General features: G+C 45.0%; 1 protein-coding gene across 5 annotated transcripts; it reads right to left on the bottom strand.

Annotated features, from left to right (window-relative positions):
* Nucleotides 1–7,767: 7,767 nt before the first annotated feature.
* C21H1orf159 (chromosome 21 C1orf159 homolog) lies at nucleotides 7,768–19,513 on the bottom strand. Of its 5 annotated transcripts, XM_038159619.1 has the most exons (11): nucleotides 19,267–19,331; nucleotides 17,951–18,040; nucleotides 15,339–15,457; nucleotides 14,789–14,878; nucleotides 13,935–13,992; nucleotides 11,848–11,907; nucleotides 10,446–10,580; nucleotides 9,445–9,470; nucleotides 8,817–8,847; nucleotides 8,047–8,132; nucleotides 7,768–7,950 (listed from the first exon to the last, which is right to left on the bottom strand). In XM_038159619.1, the coding sequence occupies exons 4-10, from the start codon at nucleotides 14,858–14,860 to the stop codon at nucleotides 8,053–8,055; spliced, it is 462 nt and encodes a 153-aa protein (XP_038015547.1). In that variant the 5' UTR covers nucleotides 14,861–14,878; nucleotides 15,339–15,457; nucleotides 17,951–18,040; nucleotides 19,267–19,331; the 3' UTR covers nucleotides 7,768–7,950; nucleotides 8,047–8,052. The 5 variants fall into 5 exon arrangements, with proteins under 5 accessions (XP_038015547.1, XP_038015548.1, XP_038015544.1 ...); XM_038159620.1 differs by lacking the exon at nucleotides 19,267–19,331 and adding an exon at nucleotides 19,466–19,513 and having other exon boundaries at nucleotides 7,768–8,132; XM_038159616.1 differs by having other exon boundaries at nucleotides 7,768–8,132.
* Nucleotides 19,514–22,252: the final 2,739 nt, after the last annotated feature.

Genomic DNA, 22,252 nt, shown 5'->3' with positions numbered 1-22,252 from the left:
ATAAAGATATTTTTAAAGGGTTTTTTATAAATTAAAGATATTTTTAAAGGGTTTTGTAATAAAGATATTTTTAAAGGGTTTTTTATAAATTAAAGATATTTTTAAAGGGTTTTTTTTTAAATTAAAGATATTTTTAAAGGGTTTTTTATAAATTAAAGATATTTTTAAAGGGTTTTGTAATAAATTAAAGATATTTTAAAGGGTTTTTTATAAATTAAAGATATTTTTAAAGGGTTTTGTAATAAAGATATTTTTAAAGGGTTTTTTATAAATTAAAGATATTTTTAAAGGGTTTTTTATAAATTAAAGATATTTTTAAAGGGTTTTGTAATAAAGATATTTTTAAAGGGTTTTTTATAAATTAAAGATATTTTTAAAGGGTTTTTTATAAATTAAAGATATTTTTAAAGGGTTTCTTTTAAGCCTCGGGGAAACTTTTTTCTCCTGCCAGGAATTTTTCTGGAGCTGGGTTTGTCCTGGCCGAGCAAACAGCGCCGGCCGAGCGCAGCTTTTCATCCAGCCCATAAAAGTGAACATTTTTATTGGAGTTCGGCAGCGCCCAGGAACGTTGGGTGCTTATCGGGCGCAGATAAGATAGCAGAGCCCGGCTGGGCTCGTTAAACCCTGCAATTAACCAACGGGCTCGATCCAGGGATGAGCAGCTCCAGAGGAGGCCCGGGAAAAGCGCGGGAAAAGCTCCGTTCCCTGCGCCAAAACCCGGGATTGCTGAGCCAGAGGCAAAATCCCGGGATTGCTGATCAAAAACAGAATCCTGGGATTGCTGAGCCAGAGGCGAAATCCTGGGATTGCTGAGCCAGAGGCGAAATCCCGGGATTGCTGATCAAAAACAGAATCCTGGGATTGGTGATCAAAACCAAAATCCCGGGATTGCTGAGCCAGAGGCAAAATCCCGGGATTGCTGATCAAAAACAAAATCCTGGGATTGCTGAGCCAGAGGCGAAATCCCGGGATTGCTGATCAAAAACAGAATCCTGGGATTGGTGATCAAAACCAAAATCCTGGGATTGCTGAGCCAGAGGCAAAATCCTGGGATTGCTGATCAAAAACAGAATCCTGGGATTGCTGAGCAAAACCAAAATCCTGGGATTGCTGAGCCAGAGGCGAAATCCTGGGATTGGTGATCAAAAACAGAATCCTGGGATTGGTGATCAAAACCAAAATCCTGGGATTGCTGAGCCAGAGGCGAAATCCTGGGATTGCTGAGCCAGAGGCGAAATCCCGGGATTGCTGAGCCAGAGACAAAATCCTGGGATTGCTGAGCCAGAGGCAAAATCCTGGGATTGCTGAGCCAGAGGCAAAACCCCGGGGGAGTTTGTGATCCAGAGGCAAAATCCCAGAATTTCTGATCCAGAGGCAAAATCCTGGGATTTCTGATCAACGACAAAATCCTAGGTTTTCTGATCCAGAGGCAAAATTCCGGGATTGGTGATCCAGAGGAAAAATCCTGGGATTTTCTGATCCAAAGACTCAGATTTGCTGATCCCAAGACAAAATCCTGGGATTTCTGATCCAGAGGCAATGAATGAACTCATTTTTCCCGGGTGATTCCCAGTTTGAGCAGCTCCAGAGGATTTCCCAGGAATTATCGGAAAACTCTGCTCCCAGCTGAACTTCCCTGGGCCAGAATCCCAGGATTTGCTGATCCAAAGGTAAAATCCTGGGATTTGCTGATCCAAAGGCAATTAACAAATTGGTTTTTCCCAGGGATTCTGTGGGATGAGCAGCTCCACAAGGATTTCCCAAAAATGATCGGAAAAATCTGGGTTCTAACTCGACTTACCTGGGCCAAAATCCTGGGATTTGCTGATCCAAAGGCAAAATCCCGGGATTTGCTGATCCAGAGGCAATTATTGACCTGGTTTGTTCCAGGGATTCTGGGGGATGATTCAGGATTCACCTGTTCCCGGGAATTATTGGAATTATTATCCCAGTTCAGCTTCTCTGGACTCTCTTTGCCTTCTGCTCCCTCCAGTGGCCACAGCTCCAGGGATTTGCCAGCTCCGGGGATTTGCCAGCTCCGAGGATTTGCCAGCTCCAGGGATTTCCAGGGATGAAATGAAAAGAAATCGATGAAATGAACAGGAAATCCATGAAATGAAATTTTAAAAATCCGTGGAATTAAAGGAAAGCCATGGAATTGAAAGGAAATCTGTGGAATTAAAGAGAAATTCAAAAGGAATCCATGGAATTGAAAGGGGATCCATGGAATTGAAAGGGGATCCGTGGAATTGAAAGGGGATCCGTGGAATTGAAAGGGGATCCGTGGAATTGAAAGGGGATCCGTGGAATTGAAAGGGGATCCATGGAATTGAAAGGGGATCTATGGAATTAAAAGGGAATCCATGGAATTGAAAGGGGATCTATGGAATTGAAAGGGAATTAAAAGGCAATCTGTGGAATTAAAAAGAAATCGAAAAGAAATCAGTGAAATTAAAAAGAAATCCATGGAATTGAAAGGGAATCCATGGAATTCAGAGGAAATCCATGGAATTGAAAGGAAACCCAAAGGAAACCCAAAGGAAACCCAAAGGAAATCCATGGAATTCAAAGGAAATCCATGGAAGTAAAAGGAAATCCATGGAAGTAAAAGGAAATCCATGGAATTCAGAGGAAACCCAAAAGAAATCCATGGAATTCAGAGGAAATCCATGGAATTCAGATGAAACCCATGGAACACAGAGGAAATCCATGAAATTCAAAGGAAATCCGTGGAATTCAAAGGAAACCCGTGGAACTCAAAGGAAACCCGTGGAACTCAAAGGAAACCCGTGGAACTCAAAGGAAACCCGTGGAACTCAGATGAATCAGCCAAAAATCAGCAGCGGCAACGCCATCCCTGGGAAGGGGAGTTGGGAATTTCCCCAATCCCGACCCCAGATCCGATCCCAGAGGGGAGCTGGGAGGGAAGAAGGGAACGAGAGCCCAGCTTCACCCGCTCGACGGAAACATCTTCATTAAGGCCGCGCTAATTGCTCGCCCCTAATGAAAGCTCTCCCACTTCCAGAGCTCCTGGAATTCCGGGATTTTCCACGAGGAAGTTTCCCTGCTCAGCTCTGCCCTGGAATTTGATTTTTCCCAACATTTTCCCCCTGTTTTATTTTCTAATCAACCCCCAAATAAAAAAGCTGGAAAGCCCAAACTGCAAAGTTTCAATCTGTTTATTTTGGCACTGTTTCCAAAGAGACAAACGCAGGAAATCCGGGGGTAAAGGCGAGTTTTGGAGCACGGTTTTGTTGTTTTCAACCCAAAGCAGCGCTTTGGAAAGGGAACTCGATGGTGGAAAGGAAGGAGAAACGCAGAAAATCGACATGAAACCCAGGAAAATCGACATGAAACCCAGAAAATCGACATGAAACCCAGGAAAATCGACATGAAACCCAGGAAAATCGACATGAAACCCAGGAAATCGACACTAAACCCAGGAAAATCGACATTAAACCCAGAAAATCGACATGAAACCCAGGAAAATCGACATGAAACCCAGGAAAATCGACATGAAACCCAGGAAATCGACACTAAACCCAGGAAAATCGACATTAAACCCAGGAAAATCGACAGTAAACCCAGGAAAATCGACACGAAACCCAGGAAAATCGACATTAAACCCAGGAAAATTGACATTAAACCCAGAAAATCGACATTAAACCCAGGAAATCGACATGAAACCCAGGAAACCAAAGCTCAACCCCAACTCCAAACTAAACCCATAAAACCCAACTAAACCCACAAAATTCAACCACAAAACCCCAAATTAAACCCAAACTTTGACCCCAAACCCAAAACTAAACCCACAAAACCCAACCCAAAAACCCAAACCTTAACCCCAAACCCAGAGCTTAACCCCAAACCCAAACTAAACCCATAAAACCAAACCTAAACCCACAAAACCCAATCCCAAAACCCCAAATTAAACCCGAACTTTAACCTCGAACCCAAACTAAACCCACAAAACCCAACCTAAACCCACAAAATTCAACCCCAAAAGCCAACCCCAAACTCCCAAACTCAGCCAGGAGTTCACAGCAATGACAAAGCTGAACCACGCCCCAAAAATGAGAACAAATCTTGGGATTTTAACATTTCCTGGGGAAAAATGTGGGGATTTTAACGTTTGCTGGGTAAAAATCCTGGGATTTTAACCTTTCCTGGGGAAAAAATCTCGGGATTTTAACCTTTCCTGGGGAAAAATCTCGGGATTTTAACCTTTCCTGGGGAAAAATCTCGGGATTTTAACGTTTTCTGGGTAAAAATGTTGGGATTTTAACGTTTTCTGGGTAAAAATGTCAGGATTTTGAATCCTTCTGTGTAAAAATGTGAGGATTTTCATTTTCTGGGCACAAACCACCGAGAGAAATTCGATTTTCATCACACAGAGAATTTGATTTCTGCAGTTTGGTGACACAAATCCCCTTTTTAGACAACAATTAAAGCAAATCCCCCCCAGACGAGACAGGAGAAGGAGCTGATCCTTCAATAAATTAACATTTTAGCAATTAGCAGGAATTAACACCCGGGGGTGCAATTCCTTGGAATTATTTGCATAGTCCTCCTTTTTTCCCCCCCTTTGGAATTCAGAAAATCCTCAGGAATTTGGGAAACCCTCAGGAATTCGGAATTCCAGGATAAAACCTTCCAACTTGGGAAGGAAAAAAAATCTCAGCAGCACAAAAAAAACCAAACAAACCTGGAAATGATCAAAATTCCGAGTTGGAATCTCCCAAATCCTAAAAAAAAAATTGGGAATTTCAACTGGAATTCCTCGGCCGGGAGGAAAATAATTCTATTTATCACAATAAAGAGGAAAAAACTGGAATTTTTTTGGCACAGGAGCCTCTCCATGATTTGGGTTTGGTCTCTGAAAATCCCACCAAAATCTCTTTTTTTTTTTAAAGGAGATAAAAGCAAATCCAGCTGCCCCAGAATTCCCAGAAAAAATGGGATTATTCCAAGGGATAAATGGATTTCCTCCCACGCCAAACCCCAGGGAAATGCGGATTCTCCGGGGGGGAGGCAGATCCGAGAGTTTTGTTCTCGTTTTCCCATTAAAAAAATTGGGAAAAAAGGGGAAAAACCAAAATTCCCATTGCCAGCCCTGGCAGGGAACGCTCAGAGCCGGAATTGTGGGGTGCCAGAAACTCCAGGGATTTGGGAGCCAGGGGAAAAGCTGGAATTCCAGGAGATGACAGAAATTCCAGGGGTTTGGGATCCAGGGGAAAAGCTGGAATTCCAGGAGGTGACAGAAATTCCAGGGGTTTGGGATGGATCCCAGATCCAGGGGAAAAGCTGGAATTCCAGGAGGTGACAGAGAAATTCCAGGGGTTTGGGATCCAGGGGAAAAGCTGGAATTCCAGGAGATGACAGAAATTCCAGGGGTTTGGGATCCAGGGGAAAAGCTGGAATTCCAGGAGATGACAGAAATTCCAGGGGTTTGGGATCCAGGGGAAAAGCTGGAATTCCAGGAGGTGACAGAAATTCCAGGGGTTTGGGATGGATCCCAGATCCAGGGGAAAAGCTGGAATTCCAGGAGGTGACAGAGAAATTCCAGGGGTTTGGGATCCAGGGGAAAAGCTGGAATTCCAGGAGATGACAGAAATTCCAGGGGTTTGGGATCCAGGGGAAAAGCTGGAATTCCAGGAGATGACAGTGAAATTCCAGAGGTTTGGGATCCAGGGGAAAAGCTGGAATTCCAGGAGATGACAGAAATTCCAGGGGTTTGGGATCCAGGGGAAAAGCTGGAATTCCAGGAGATGACAGTGAAATTCCAGAGGTTTGGGATGGGTTTGGGATGGATCCCAGATGGAATTAGGATGGATCCCAGATCCAGGAAAAAGAGTTGGAATTCCAGGGGGTGACAGAGAAATTCCAAGGATTTAGGATGGATTTAGGACTCCTCCATGGATTTTGGATGGATTTAGGATTTCTCCATGGATTTTGGATGGATTTAGGATTTCTCCATGGATTTAGGATGGATTTAGGACTCCTCCATGGATTTAGGATGGATTTAGGACTCCTCCATGGATTTTGGATGGATTTAGGGCTCCTCCATGGATTTTGGATGGATTTAGGACTCCTCCGTGGATTTTGGATAGATTTTGGACTCCTCTGTGGATTTTGGATGGATTTAGGACTCCTCCATGGATTTAGGATGGATTTAGGACTCCTCCATGGATTTAGGATGGATTTAGGACTCCTCCATGGATTTCGGATGGATTTAGGACTCCTCCATGGATTTAGGACCCTCGGGCTTGGATGGAAAAGCTGCAGGAGGGAGACCCAGCCAGGAAAATAAAAATCCTTTTCCAGCTCTTTGAACTTCCCAGAATTCCTCAGGCAGGGCCAGGATCCACGGGAGGAGCTGAGGCTGCTGCCTGGGATTGGGGAAAGCCTCTGGAGCTCCAATTCCCGGGATTTCCCACCCAAAAATCCCATTTTTCCACCAGCAGGAGTCATCCCGATCCCTGTGGCTCATCCCAAAAATCCCCGAGTGCCCCAAAAGCCGGAATTCCCAATTCCACCAGGAACGGATTATCCCTTGGATAACGGAATTTCCAATGGGATCCATTGAATCCCAGGATGGAGCTGGGAAAATTCCCAAAAAATTCCCAAGATTTGGGATCAGGCCTGCATGGAGCACCAGGAGAGCAGGAAAACGCTCCCAGCGGGATCGGGGATTCGCTTCCCAAGGATTCTGCATCCTAATTATCGTCAGAATTAATTAGCATGGTTAGTTAGCATAATTAATTAGCATAATTAATTGCTGTCCCGGGTTAAAGCAGTGGCACTTGAGGGGATCCCTTTGCCAAGGATCCACATCCCAAATCCCAGGATTCTGGGGCCTCCAGTTTTGGGGTCACATCCCAGGGAAAATCCCCCAAATTCCCAAAGGATTCTCTCCAAACGGGGAAAATCCCCCAAATTCCCAAAGGATTCTCTCCAAACGGGGAAAAACCCCCAAATTCCCAAAGGATTCTCTCCAAACGGGGAAAATCCCCCAAATTCCCAAAGGATTCTCTTCACAAGTCGCCCAAATCCCTCAGGAATTTTCTCTCAACAGGAAAAATCCCCCAAATCCCTCAGGAATTCCCTCCAAACAGGGAAAATCCCCCAAATCCCTCAGGAATTCTCCCCAAAGAGGAAAAATCCCACAAATCCCTCAGGAATTCTCCCCCAACACCAAAAATCCCCCGAATCCCTGAGGATCTCCCCATCCTCTGGCAGGAACCCCCGGAGCAGCACCAGGAGCCCCCAGAGCCCCCGGACGTCCCCGAGGTGCCACCGGGATCGGGGTTTGGCAAAAACCCTTTGGGATTCCTGTGGGATCGGCAGCTCCCGGGGGTCCCTGGGCTCCGGGCTCGGGATTCCTGTGGGATCAGCGGCTCCCGGGGTCCCTGGGCTCCCAGGTCAGGATTCCTGTGGGATCAGCGGCTCCGGGGTTCCCGGGGCTCCGGGGTCGGGATTCCCGTGGGATCAGCGGCTCCCGGGTCAGGATTCCCGTGGGATCAGCGGCTCCGGGGTTGGGATTCCCGTGGGATCAGCGGCTCCGGGGTCGGGATTCCCGTGGGATCAGCGGCTCCCGGGGTTCCCGGGGCTCCAGGGTCAGGATTCCCGTGGGATCAGCAGCTCCGGGGTCAGGATTCCCGTGGGATCAGCGGCTCCGGGATCAGGATTCCCGTGGGATCAGCGGCTCCCGGTTCGGGATTCCCATGGGATCAGCGGCTCCCGGTTCGGGATTCCCGTGGGATCAGCGGCTCCGGGGTCAGGATCCCGTGGGATCAGCGGCTCCGGGGTCAGGATCCCGTGGGATCAGCGGCTCCCGGGGTCGGGATTCCCGTGGGATCAGCGGCTCCGGGGTCAGGATTCCCGTGGGATCAGCGGCTCCCGGGGTTCCCGGGTCTCCGGGGTCGGGATTCCCGTGGGATCAGCGGCTCCGGGGTCAGGATTCCCGCGGGATCAGCGGCTCCCGGGTCGGGATTCCCGTGGGATCAGCGGCTCCGGGGTCGGGATTCCCGTGGGATCAGCGGCTCCCGGGGCTCAGACGTTGCTGACCCGGCTGTCGGCGGCGCCGGGCGCGCCCAGCGAGCGCTCGCGGCGGACGTAGCGCGGCTTCCGCACTGCCGGGACAAAACATCCCAAAAAATCCCTGGGAATGGGGTCCCAGAGGGAATTCCCAAAGGGAGGAGGGGATTGAGGCACAGTGGGGTTTGGGGTTGGGGCTGAGTTTTGGGGGTTTGGGGTTTTGTGGTTTTTAACCCCACACCCAAAATTAAACCCCCAAACCCACAAAACCCAACCCCAACCCAAAATCACCTCCCAAAACCCAAACCAAACCCACAAAACCCAAACAAAACCCCAAAACTAAACCCCGAAACCCAAACCAAACCCACAAAACCCAAACAAAACCCAAAACTAAACCCACAAAACCCAACCCCAACCCCAAAATTAAACCCACAAACCCAAACTAAACCCACAAAACCCAACCCCTAACCCAAAACTAAACCCGCAAACCCCAAACCCACAAAACCCGACCCCAACCCCAAAATTAAACCCCCAACCCCAAACTAAACCCCCAAAACCCAAACTAAACCCACAAAACCCAACCCCTAACCCAAAACTAAACCTACAAACCCCAAACCCACAAAACCCGACCCCAACAAATCCCATCCCGTTTTGCCCTGCAGGAATTAAACCCAGAAATCCCATAAAAAAATCAAACCCCGCTGGGCTGCTGCTCCTCATCTGGGGATTTTTGGGATTTTTGGTTTATTTTTAGCACTTTCCAGGGGGAATTTGCTCACCTGAAGAAGCCGGAGGAGGGATCATGGATGCCTGGGGAACAGAGGGGTCATGTCAAAAAAACCCCCAATTTTTAACAGTTTATCCTTAAAAAAACCAGGAATTTTTTACAATTCCTGTCAAAAAACCCCAATTTTTAACAGTTTTTCCATAAAAAACCAGGAATTTTTTACAATTCCTGTCAAAAAACCCCAATTTTTAACAGTTTTTCCTTAAAAAACCAGGATTTTTTTACAATTCCTGTCAAAAAAACCCAATTTTTAACAGTTTTTCCATAAAAAACCAGGAATTTTTTACAATTCCTGTCAAAAAAAACCCCAATTTTTAACAGTTTTCCATAAAAATGTAGGAATTTTTAGGATTCCTATCATTTTCACTGTGCACAGATTTTTTCCCTTGGAAAAACAACTCAATTTTTCCATTTTTGTCCCAGTTTGGATGCAAAGAACCCCAAAATATCTTGAATTTTCTCTCAAGTCTCATTCAGCAATGAAGTCCCAATTTAGTTAATGAAAATGGGAATCCTTGTTAATGAAAATGGGAATCCTTGTTAATGAAAATGGGAATTCTTGTTAATTAAAATGGGAATTCTTGCTGATTTAATGTTCCTATAAAGCAGAATTCACTCACTGTTTCACTGGGCTGGAGAACAGACGCTGAAAAATAAGAAATAAAATATTAATTAATGTTATTTTAATGACTTGGAAGGCTGGAATTGTTCATTTCCCAGAAATACAGCCACGGAGGGAATCGTTTTCTTATTAAAAAAAGGAATTTTGTCCCAGAATCCAACAAAAATATCCCAAAATCCCATCTGGAGAATTTAGTGGGTGTAGGACTCGCAAGACTGGAGGATTTATGGGCACAAAATGGGGATTTGCTCCATAAAATGGGAATTTATGGGCACAAAATGGGGATTTTCTTCTTAAAATAGGAATTTATGGGCTCAAAACTGGGATTTTCTCCACAGAATGGGAATTTATTGGCACAAAATGGGGATTTTCTCCATAAAATGGGGATTTATGAGCCCAAAATGGGGATTTTCTTCTTAAAATGGGGATTTATGAGCCCAAAATGGGAATTTTCTCCATAAAATGGGGATTTATGAGCACAAAATGGGGATTTTCTTCTTAAAATGGGAATTTATGAGCACAAAATGGGGATTTTCTCCATAAAAGGGGAATTTATGAGCCCAAAATGGGAATTTATGAGCCCAAAATGGGAATTTATTGGCACAAAATGGGAATTTATTGGCACAAAATGGGGAATTTTCTCCACAAAATGGGGAATTTTCTCCACAAAATGGGGAATTTTCTCCACAAAATGGGGAATTTTCTCCACAAAATGGGAATGTTCTCCATAAAATGGGAATTTTCTCCACAGAATGGGAGTTTATGGGCACAGAATGGGGAATTTTCTCCACAGAATGGGGATTTTCTCCACAGAATGGGAATTTTCTCCACAGAATGGGGATTTTCTCCACAGAATGGGGATTTTCTCCACAAAATGGGAATTTTCTCCACAGAATGGGGATTTTCTCCACAGAATGGGGATTCGGAAGGAGCAACGCCCCTGTGAGGCAGGAGGGGAGCACGGCTGATGAATTCTGGCCTCACCCCAGCTCTCCTCACCCTTGTTCCTGCGGTAGAAAACCTGGGGCAGCCTGTGGCCTCGTTTGAGGTAGAAGAAAGCGGCCACGGAGAGGATCAGGAACAGGCTGAGCAGGAACGAGCCCAGGATCAGCGAGGCGGCGACCTCGGGGCCCCCTGGGGGGAGAAAAGGACCCAAAAGAGACAAAAATCCTGAATTTTGGGCGCTCCTGGGCCATTCCAGGTCCCGAAATGGAGTTTTCACTTCGATGGCAGCCCGAGGGGTGAAATCGGGTTTTTAAAATCTTGTAATCAATTCAATCCGTTTGTTTTTATAAATGAAATCCCTCTGAAACTCGTCGCCACAGATTAAATCCCTTTTGGAGTCATGGGATCGCTTTTAAAACCCTGTTTAACAAATTCAAGCGCTTTGAACTCATTAAATCACTTCCCAAAACCATTTTAACAGATTTAAACATTTTTCACTCATAAAATCACTTTTTAAACTCATTTTAACAAATTTAATCCCCTTTTAAACTCATTAAATTCCTTCTTAAACGCGTTAAATCCCCTTTTAAACTCATTTTAACAAAGTAAATCCTTTTTCAACTCATTAGATCCCTTTTAAACTCATGAAATCCCTTTAAAAACTCATTTTAACCAATTAAACCACTTTTAACTCATGAAATCACTTTTAAAACGCATTTTAACCAATTCAATCACTTTTAACTCATTCAATCCCTTCCTAAACTCATAAAATCACTTTTTAAAATCATTTTCACTCTTTAAATCCCTTTTAAGTCCTTAAACCCCTTTTTAACTAATTTTAACACTTTAAACTCTTTAAATCACCTTTTAACTCTTTAATTCCCCTTTTAACTCTTGAATCCTCTTTTTAACTCCTTAATTCCCCTTTTAACTCTTCAAATCCCCTTTTAACTCCTTAAATCCCCTTTTAAAACTCATTTTAACACTTTTAACTCTTTAAAATCCCTTTTAACTCTTTAAATCCCTTTTTAAACCCCTTTTAAACTCTTTAAATCCCTTTTTAACTCTTTAAATCCCTTTTTAAACCCCTTTTAAACTCTTTAAATCCCTTTTTAACTCTTTAAATCCCTTTTTAAACCCCTTTTAAACTCTTTAAATCCCCCTTTAACTCCTTAAACCCCTTTTAAACTCCTCAAATCCCCTTTTACACTCCTCAAATCCCCTTTCTGAGCCGATTTTACCCCTCTGAACTCCTCAAATCCCCTTTTTAACTGATTTTACCCCTCTGAACTCCTCAAATCCCCTTTTTAACTGATTTTACCCCTCTGAACTCCTCAAATCCCCTTTCTGAGCCGATTTTACCCCTCTGAACTCCTCAAATCCCCTTTCTGAGCCGATTTTACCCCTCTGAACTCCTCGAATCCCCTCTGAGCCCCGATCCCCAGCGGGGTCTCACCGGGGTTCTGGATCAGCGCGGCGCTCTCGTTCCCGTGCGAGTCCATCCCTCTGCTCCCGCCTGCAGAAACCAAAACATTTCCACTCCAATCCTGCCCCAGCCCCAATTCTGCCTTTTTCGGCCCCCCAAATTCCCAAATTCCCCCGGCTTTCCCCACTCAAAGTCCCACCAGGAATTGGGGAGAGTTTTTTTAATTCTGTGGGATAAAAATCTGATCCCACCTGGGCAGGGCTGGCCGGGGCAGGAGCTGTTGTGGGGATCCCCAATCCCAATCCCACCGGGGCAGGAGCTGTTCTGGGGATCCCCAATCCCAATCCCACCGGGGCAGGAGCTGTTCTGGGGATCCCCAATCCCACCGGGGCAGGAGCTGTTTGTTTTGGGGATCCCAATCCCACCGGGGCAGGAGCTGTTTTGGGGATCCCAATCCCAATCCCACCTGGGCAGGAGCTGTTTGTTTTGGGGATCCCAATCCCACCGGGGCAGGAGCTGTTTTGGGGATCCCAGTCCCAATCCCACCTGGGCAGGGCTGGCCGGGGCAGGAGCTCTTTTGGGGATCCCCAATCCCAATCCCACCTGGGCAGGAGCTGTTTGTTTTGGGGATCCCGATCCCAATCCCACCGGGGCAGGAGCTGTTTTGGGGATCCCAATCCCACCGGGGCAGGAGCTGTTTGTTTGGGGATCCCAATCCCAGTCCCACCGGGGCAGGAGCTGTTTGTTTGGGGATCCCAATCCCAGTCCCACCGGGGCAGGAGCTGTTTGTTTTGGGGATCCCCATCCCACCGGGGCAGGAGCTGTTTGTTTTGGGGATCCCCATCCCAATCCCACCGGGGCAGGAGCTGTTTGTTTTGGGGATCCCCATCCCACCGGGGCAGGAGCTGTTTGTTTTGGGGATCCCCATCCCACCGGGGCAGGAGCTGTTTGTTTTGGGGATCCCGATCCAAATCCCACCGGGGCAGGAGCTGTTTGTTTTGGGGATCCCGATCCCAATCCCACCGGGGCAGGAGCTGTTTTGGGGACCCCCATCCCAGTCCCACCGGGGCAGGAGCTGTTTGTTTTGGGGATCCCGATCCCAATCCCACCGGGGCAGGAGCTGTTTGTTTTGGGGATCCCGATCCCAATCCCACCGGGGCAGGAGCTGTTTGTTTTGGGGATCCCCATCCCGATCCCACCGGGGCAGGAGCTGTTTGTTTTGGGGATCCCCATCCCACCGGGGCAGGAGCTGTTTGTTTTGGGGATCCCAATCCCAGTCCCACCTGGGCAGGAGCTGTTTGTTTGGGGATCCCCATCCCAGTCCCACCGGGGCAGGAGCTGTTTGTTTTGGGGATCCCGATCCCAATCCCACCGGGGCAGGAGCTGTTTGTTTTGGGGATCCCGATCCCACCGGGGCAGGAGCTGTTTGTTTTGGGGATCCCAATCCCAATCCCACCGGGGCAGGAGCTGTTTGTTTTGGGGATCCCCATCCCACCGGGGCAGGAGCTGTTTTGGGGACCCCCATCCCACCGGGGCAGGAGCTGTTTTGGGGACCCCCATCCCAATCCCACTGGGGCAGGAGCTGTTTGTTTTGGGGATCCCAATCCCAATCCCACCGGGGCAGGAGCTGTTTGTTTTGGGGATCCCCATCCCACCGGGGCAGGAGCTGTTTTGGGGACCCCCATCCCAGTCCCACCGGGGCAGGAGCTGTTTGTTTCGGGGATCCCCATCCCAATCCCACCGGGGCAGGAGCTGTTTGTTTTGGGGACCCCCATCCCAGTCCCACCGGGGCAGGAGCTGTTTGTTTTGGGGATCCCCATCCCAATCCCACCGGGGCAGGAGCTGTTTGTTTTGGGGATCCCAGTCCCACCGGGGCAGGAGCTGTTTGTTTTGGGGATCCCCAATCCCAATCCCACCTGGGCAGGAGCTGTTTGTTTTGGGGATCCCAGTCCCACCGGGGCAGGAGCTGTTTGTTTTGGGGATCCCCAATCCCAGTCCCACCTGGGCAGGAGCTGTTTGTTTTGGGGATCCCGATCCCACCGGGGCAGGAGCTGTTTGTTTTGGGGATCCCGATCCCACCGGGGCAGGAGCTGTTTTGGGGACCCCCATCCCAGTCCCACCTGGGCAGGAGCCGTTGGGGCGCGCCGTCCCCGCGCAGCATTCCGCCTCTGGCGCCTGCAGGGAGGATCCCAAGGGATCCCCGAGGAGGAATTCGTGAATTCAAGATGAACACAACACAGAAATTCAAATCCCCACAGAAAGAAGGGGAAATTCACTTCAAAGCCACTGGAATTTTTTTTTCCAGCCAGGAGAAAATGTGGGTTATTTTTAGTGTTGTTTTTATTTTATAAATCTCTTTTGTTTTTCTAAATCCATTTTGTTTTCTAAGTAAAAAATGCAGGAGATTTGGGATAAAAATTAAAATAAAAATGTTTTTAAAATAATAATAAAATAAAAATAAAATTTAACAAGAATAAAAATAAAATAAAATTTAAATTAAAATAAAATTTAAAATTAAAAAATAAAATAAAATAAAAATAAAAATTAAATTAAATAAAAATTAAAATTAAATTAAATTAAAATTAAAATATATTAAAATAAATAAAAATAAAAATAAAAATTAAATTAAATAAAAATTAAAATTAAATTAAAATTAAAATTAAAATATATTAAAATAAATAAAAATAAAAATAAAAATTAAATTAAATAAAAATTAAAATTAAATTAAAATTAAAATTAAAATATATTAAAATAAATAAAAATAAAAATAAATAAAAATTAAAATTAAATTAAAATTAAAATATATTAAAATAAAATAAAAATAAAAATAAAGAATAAAATAAAATAAAAATTAAAATAAAAAATAAAAAATAAAAATAATAAAATAAATATAAAAATAATAAAAAAATAAAATAAAACCAAAACTAAAATAAAATTAAATTAAACAAAATAAAATTCCTGGAGCACCCACCGAGTTTTCCGTGGATTTTCCAGCAACTTCTGCCACGAGCCTGCTCAGGAGAAGCACGATGGGCACCTCCATTCCAGGAAAAACACAGCTCTGGAGAAAATGTGGGAATAAATTCCAATTATTTATTAAGACACTGGAATCCTGCTTCCCTTTAAAGAAGTTTAGGGGAAGAAAGGGGGTGGGAAGAGTGAGGAAACAGAGATGAAAGAGGATTCTTGATTATGAAATGTAATAAAATGATTATTTCGATTTTTGTCAATATCTGGATATTCAGAGAGTAAGAAAACACAGACGGGGAAGGATTCTTGAGTATAAAATATAATAAAATTATAATTTCGATTTTTGTCAATATCTGGATATTCAGAGAGTAAGAAAACACAGACGGGGAAGGATTCTTGAGTATAAAACCATCATAAAATTCAATTATTATTCAGATTTTTGTCAGTATCCGAATACACAAAGAGTGTGAAAACAGAGATAAGGAAGGATTATTCATGAAAAAAACCATCCCAAAATGAAATAGTTATTTTTAAAACCCGATTGTCCTTACCTAGAGGGACACCCTCGAGGAACGGCTCATAATAAAGGGGAAACGTGGCCGGAAAATCCCCTGGAAGAGCTGGAGAAGGCCACGGCTGGCTCAGCTCAGCCCCGCTTGGATTCCCATCCCTGAAACAGAGCGGGACAGCGATGATGCCAGCCCAGCCTGCAGCAATCCCAACCCTTTGCATTTCCACCAGCCAATAATTTTTATTTCCATCAGCCAATAATTTTTATTTCCATCAGCCAGGGAGAATTTGGAAACGTTTGATGGATCCGGAGCCGTTGGGGTTTTTTATTGAGCCAGTCTGAGCTCAAAAAGCTGCTTTAGAGCTTGTAAACGCTTCAAATGTTTGGTATTTTTAACTGAATTTCCGCTTCATTTGAAAATTATTTTGTTCCTACTTGATTCCCTCCGAAGCATCCCAAAATGGACAAATTTCCCACAGATTTCCTGAGGATCAAACACCCACAGCAAAATAAATTCCCCCAAAAATCAAATCCATGTTGGGCAGCGTTTTCCCTGTGGATTTGGGAAAAAAATAAAATTATATATATATATATATATATATATATATATATATATAAAAATACATGTACATAAGTATATATATATATATATATATATATAAATACATGTACATAAGTATATATATATATATAAATATATATAAAAATACATGTACATAAGTATATATATATAAAAAATATATATATAAAAATACATGTACATAAGTATATATATATATATATATATATATATAAAAATAAATAAATATATAAATATATAAATATATAAAGCCTCTGCCTGAATTGGAAGATGTTTTTCCCTCAGGATTTTCCCGCCAGCTCAGTTTGGGGAAGGCAATTTCAGGATTTCACAGCCCGGGGGTGACGTTTGGAACAAACCCCAAATCTCTGCCAGCTCGGATCCCCACGGGAATGATCCCACCAGGGAATTCTGCCTCTTGTGTCTCAAAAGCAGCACAAACAGCTCGGGAACGCCGAGGGCTTCCCTCCCACTCCTGCCAGCAAAACGCTTCCATTATCTCCACAGTTTCCATTTCTTTCCTGCTGCATTATCAGCATTTTTCTTGCTGGAGCTTGGGAATGACTTCAGCAGGCGGAGAAGGATGGAAGTGGAGAGAAAAGAAGGATGGAAGTGGAGAGAAAAGAAGGATGGAAGCGGAGAGAAAAGAAGGATGGAAGTGGAGAGAAAAGAAGGATGGAAGTGGAGAGAAAAGAAGGATGGAAGCGGAGAGAAAAGAAGGATGGAAGTGGAGAGAAAAGAAGGATGGAAGGGGAGAGAAAAGAAGGATGGAAGTGGAGAGAAAAGAAGGATGGAAGTGGAGAGAAAAGAAGGATGGAAGGGGAGAGAAAAGAAGGATGGAAGTGGAGAGAAAAGAAGGATGGAGTGGAGAGAAAAGAAGGATGGAAGTGGAGAGAAAAGAAGGATGGAAGTGGAGAGAAAAGAAGGATGGAAGTGGAGAGAAAAGAAGGATGGAAGTGGAGAGAAGCCGTGCTGGAATTCGGGTGGTTTCGCAATTCCCTGGGGTTGAAACCACGGCACGCCCGAAAGCTGCTTCATCCTGAGGAGATAAAGCTGAGAGCAGAGCCAGAGAGGCTGTAAGGGCTGAAATGGTAAAACTGAGCAGAAAAGCTGGGATTCCAAAAGTGAGAGAAGAATGAGAGGGTTTTAAATGCTGAAATTATAAAATTGAGAGAAGAATGGAAGGGTTTAAAACATTGAAATTATAAAATTGGGAGAAGAATGGAAGGGTTTAAAAAGCTGAAATGATAAAACTGAGGAGAAAAGTTGAAATTATAAAACTGAGAGAAGAACGAAAGGGTTTTAGACATTGAAATGGTAAAACTGAGAGAAGAGTCAAGGGTTGGAAAGGCTGAAATGATAAAACAAAGCAGAATCAGAGAGGTTTTAAAAGTTGGGATGACAAAACCGAGGAGAAAAGTTGAAGTGATAAAACTGAGAGAAGAATGAAAGGGTTTTAAACATTGAAATGATAAAACTGAGAGAGGAGTTAAAGGGTTGGAAAAGCTGAAATTATCAAACTGAGAGCAGAAGCAGAGAGCTTTTCAAGGCTGAAATGATAAAACTGAGAAGAAAAGTTGAAATTATTAAACTGAGAGAAGAACAAAAGGGTTTAAAACATTGAAATGATAAAATTGAGAGAAGAATGGAAGGGTTTTAAACACTGGAATTATAAAATTGAGAGAAGAATGGAAGGGTTTAAAAAGCTGAAATGATAAAACTGAGGAGAAAAGTTGAAATTATAATACTGAGAGAAGAACAAAAGGGTTTAAAACATTGAAATGATAAAACTGAGAGAAGAATGGAAGGGTTTTAAAAGATGAAATGATAAAACTGAGGAGAAAAGTTGAAATTATAAAACTGAGAGAAGAACGAAAGGGTTTAAAACATTGAAATTACAAAACTGAGAGAAGAATGGAAGGGTTTTAAAAGATGAAATGATAAAACTGAGGAGAACGGAAGGGTTTTAAACATTGAAATAATAAAGCAGAGAAGAACAGAAGGGTTCTAGACATTAAAATGATAAAGCAGAGAAGAACAGAAGGGTTCCAAGAGCTGCAAGTGTCACTCACCTGCAGGCTCCCAGGAGCCCTGTGCACCTTGCCCAGCTGCCAGCCAACACCCGGGGCTCGTGCCTGGCTGCTCATTTCACCAGGAACCTGCTGTGGCACAGAGAAAGGCTGAACAAAACACTCTTTTATCAATCCCAGCTGCAGCAGGACTCGTTTTTCCAGCTCGGAGCTGAGCCCCAGTCCTGCCCTTTTGTAACAGCGCTCAGCAATTAAAAGCTCGGTTTAATCAAAGCCACCCTTAAGCCAGGCTTTGCTGCAAAAGCTGCTCCACGCCTGCCTTGAGCAAACATCCGTTCACATTTACTGCTGGGACACCTCCTGCACTTGCTGTGGCACGAAAAATCAGGAGGAGACATGAATATTCCTTCCACGGGGAACAGTGGTTTGGGAAGGAGAAAGGAATATTCCTCAGGGGAAAATGGTTTGGGAAGAAGTGAATATTCTACAGGGAAAAGTGGTTTGGGAAGGAGAAATTAATATTCCACAGGGGAAAATGGTTTGGGAAGGAGAAGTGAATACTCTAGAGGGGAAAATGGTTTGGGAATGGGGTAAAGGAATGGCTTGGAAGGGATTTAAAGGGCGTTCAGTGTCACCTTGCTCTGCCCCAGGTGGCTCCAAGCCCTGTCCAGCCTGGCTTTGGGCATTCCAGGGATGGGATATCCATGGGATAACCAGTGCCAGGACCCCTCACAGGGAGGGATTTCTTCCCAAAATCCAACCTAAACCCACTCCTCGGCGCTTGGAATGAATCCCCCCCTTGTCCTGTCACTCCATCCCTTGGAAGTGTTCCCCTTCCTGCAGCTCGGGAGGGCCACAGTGAGGTCACCCCAAAGATTCTCCAGGCTCAACAATCCCCATGTTTCCAGGGCAAATTTGGGGTTTTTCCACCCCTAAACGGCGCACCGGACCCCGAGTGGTCGGGATGCGCATCTGGGGGAAGCTGAGCCAGGAAAAACACACCAAAACAGCATCACCAAACACGCACGACCCCGACAAGCTCAGCTCGGCAAAAAAATCATCTTCAACCCAGCCCAATTACTAGGAAATAAAAGTTTCGGGGGGGATAAGAAGGAGAGGACTCCTCTCCAAACGCAGCAGCACCCAGCTGCCCCCAAGAGCGACTTTGGACCCCAAAGCCAAACGCCTCCGCCCCCCCTGGTGCCGATTTCCCTGGAGAACTCGGGGTCTCCACGAGGAACCGCTGCCCACCGCCAACAATGGGGCCCCACCCAGGGCTGGCCGCCGGCCGCGGGGCTCGCCGCCCGTTCTCCCTCCCGCTCCTTCCTCCTCCTCCTCCTCCTCCTCCTCCTCCTCACCTGAGCGCTCCCCTGAGCATCCCCCCGCCACCGCCGAGGCTCCCGTTCGTACCCCCCGCCCTCCACCGGCGCCCAGCCCGCTGCGCCCGGCGGCACCCTGGGAGTTGTAGTCCCGCGGCCGCCGCCCGCCTCGCCGCTTCGCCTAGCGGCCGCTGCGCCGAAAACTACAAATCCCAAGGGCGCCCGCGGCGCGCCCCACCTGCACCCCGCTCCCCGCAGGTAAACGCGCTCCCTCAGCCTTTCCGCGCGAAGCCGCGGTGCCTGCTGGGAAAGGGAGTCCCGCGCTGCCGGCGGGGCGCGGGGGCGGCGGGGTCTCCGCACTACAACTCCCGGCGCGCCCCGCGCGCGCCGCGCCGCCATTTTAGGCGTTGCCTGGCAACGCTGACGCGGCGGGAGGGAGGGGGGGGCGGGGTCGAGGCCTGTGCGCCCCAAAATCCCGGGAAAACCGGGAAAACCGGGAAAATCGGGAAAAACAGCCGTGCCAGATCCACTGCTCCATCCCTGGCAGTGCCCGAGGCCAGCCTGGAGCAACCTGGGACAGGGGGAGGTGTCCCTGCCCAGGAAAAGGGCTGGGACTGGATGGGGTTGAGGATCCCACCTGAACCATTCCATAATTCCATAAAGGAAACCGTGGGGTTCAGTTCCCCGAAAAATCTCCTTCTTCTGTGGTTCATTTCCCCGAAAAATCTCCTTTAATGTGATTTATTTCCCCCCCAAAAATTTCCTTTTAATGTGATTTATTTCCCCCCAAAATTTCCTTTTAATGTGATTTACTTCCCCTAAAAATCTCCTTTCATGTGGTTTATTTCCTCTAAAAATCTCAATTTAATGTGATTTATTTCCTCTAAAAATCTCCTTTCATGTGGTTTATTTCCCCTAAAAATCTTAATTTAATGTGGTTTATTTCCCCTACAAATCTCCCTTTCATGTGGTTCATTTCCCCTAAAAATCTCCTTTAATGTGATTTATTTCCCCCCAAAAAAATCTTTTTAATGTGATTTATTTCCCCCCCCAAATTTCCTTTTAATGTGATTTACTTCCCCTAAAAATTTCCTTTTAATGTGATTTACTTCCCCTAAAAATCTCATTTCTTGTGGTTGATTTCCCCTAAAAATCTCAATTTAATGTGATTTATTTCCTCTAAAAATCTTAATTTAATGTGGTTCATTTCCCCTAAAAATCTCCTTTAATGTGATTTATTTTCCCCAAAAAAATTCCTTTTAATATGATTTACTTCCCCTAAAAATCTCCTTTCATGTGGTTTATTTCCTCTAAAAATCTCAATTTAATGTGGTTTATTTCCTCTAAAAATCTCCTTTCATGTGGTTTATTTCCCCTACGAATCTCCCTTTATGTGGTTCATTTCCCCTAAAAATCTCCTTTAATGTGATTTATTTCCCCCCAAAAAATTTCCTTTTAATGTGATTTACTTCCCCTAAAAATCTCCTTTCATGTGGTTTATTTCCTCTAAAAATCTCCTTTCATGTGGTTGATTTCCTCTAAAAATCTCAATTTAATGTGGTTGATTTCCTCTAAAAATCTCAATTTAATGTGATTTATTTCCTCTAAAAATCTCAATTTAATGTGGTTTATTTCCCCTAAAAACCTCAATTTAATGTGGTTTATTTCCCCTAAAAACCTCAATTTAATGTGGTTTATTTCCCCTAAAAACCTCAGTTTAATGTGGTTTATTTCCCCTAATAATCAGCTGTGATGTGGTTTCTTCCCCCTTTTGCCCCTCGCCGCTTTGCATGCAGCACCTTCGGCGATCCCAGGATTTCCCGTTCCTCGGAGCACGGATCCGTTTCCATTCGCCGCTCCCGAGCTTTCCCTCGGGGATTTTTGGGATTGTTTGTTTTTGCTGACAAAAGCGTGAATAAAACCCCTCCGAGGCCTCACTTGGACCAACTCGGAGCTGCCCCTCGCCTTTATCTTGAGGAAAATCTCTTTTTTCCTGCTGGAATCATCGCGGAAAAGATTCCCGGAGGATTCGGATGTCTGCCCGAAACTTTTTTAGCGCTGGAAGTTGCAATTTGTCCACAAATATGGGTCGGTTTTGTCGGATTTTTCTTTATTTTGGAGCAGCACTGCCCCGGAATGCAAATGTTTGTAAAGGCGGGGTGGGAATGCCGTGGATGTTCATCAAACATGGTAATTAATTACCCCAATTAGCGCTGACGAGGCTTCGTTCCCGGGCCTTGGCAAATATTGATTTTGATTTTTTTTTAAATAAAAGGGGAGGAGGGAGAGGAGGAGATGGGGAATCACTCCCCAAGCTCCAAAAATAAATGTTAAAAAATTAAAAATATTTTTTAAAAAAATTAAAAATATCAAAAATAAAATCCATGAAGGATTTTCCCACTTATTTCCCTGAATAAAGGGAGAAAAAAGAAATCCCTGGAAGTGGGAGGGCCTGGAAATTCCAGGGGTTTGGGGCTGGCCAGGAATTCCTGGGGGGATTTCTGTCTTGGTTCCCGTGCTGGAATTTTTAATTTTTAATTTTTATTTTATTTTATTTTATTTTATGCAGGGAAAATCCGTCCCTTGAGGCTGGGAAGGGCCAGGCTGAGCGGGGATTGGGATTGTCCCAAACCTCGGGAGCAGCTGTGGGAATGGGGGTGGGAATGTGGGAATGTGGGAATGGGGATATGGGGATATGGGGATATGGGAATGTGGGGATATGAGAATGTGGGAATATGGGAATATGGTATGGGGATATGGGAATGGGGATATGGGAAATGGGAACGGGGATATGGGAATGGGATGGGAATATGGGAATATGGGAATGGAAATGTGGGAATGGGGATGGAAATGGGGATGGGAATATGAGAATGGGAATGGGAAATAGGAATATGGGAATATGGGAATATGGGAATATGGGAATATGGGAATGGAAATGGAATGGAGTGGAATGGGAAAGGGAATGGGAATGGAATGGGGATGGGAATGGGGTTAGGTCAGGGACATGGGAATGGGGATGGGAATG

Source organism: Motacilla alba, chromosome 21 (assembly GCF_015832195.1).
Source record: "Motacilla alba alba isolate MOTALB_02 chromosome 21, Motacilla_alba_V1.0_pri, whole genome shotgun sequence".
NCBI classification, from domain to species: domain Eukaryota; kingdom Metazoa; phylum Chordata; class Aves; order Passeriformes; family Motacillidae; genus Motacilla; species Motacilla alba.
This window is presented reverse-complemented; position numbering and strand designations above follow the sequence as displayed.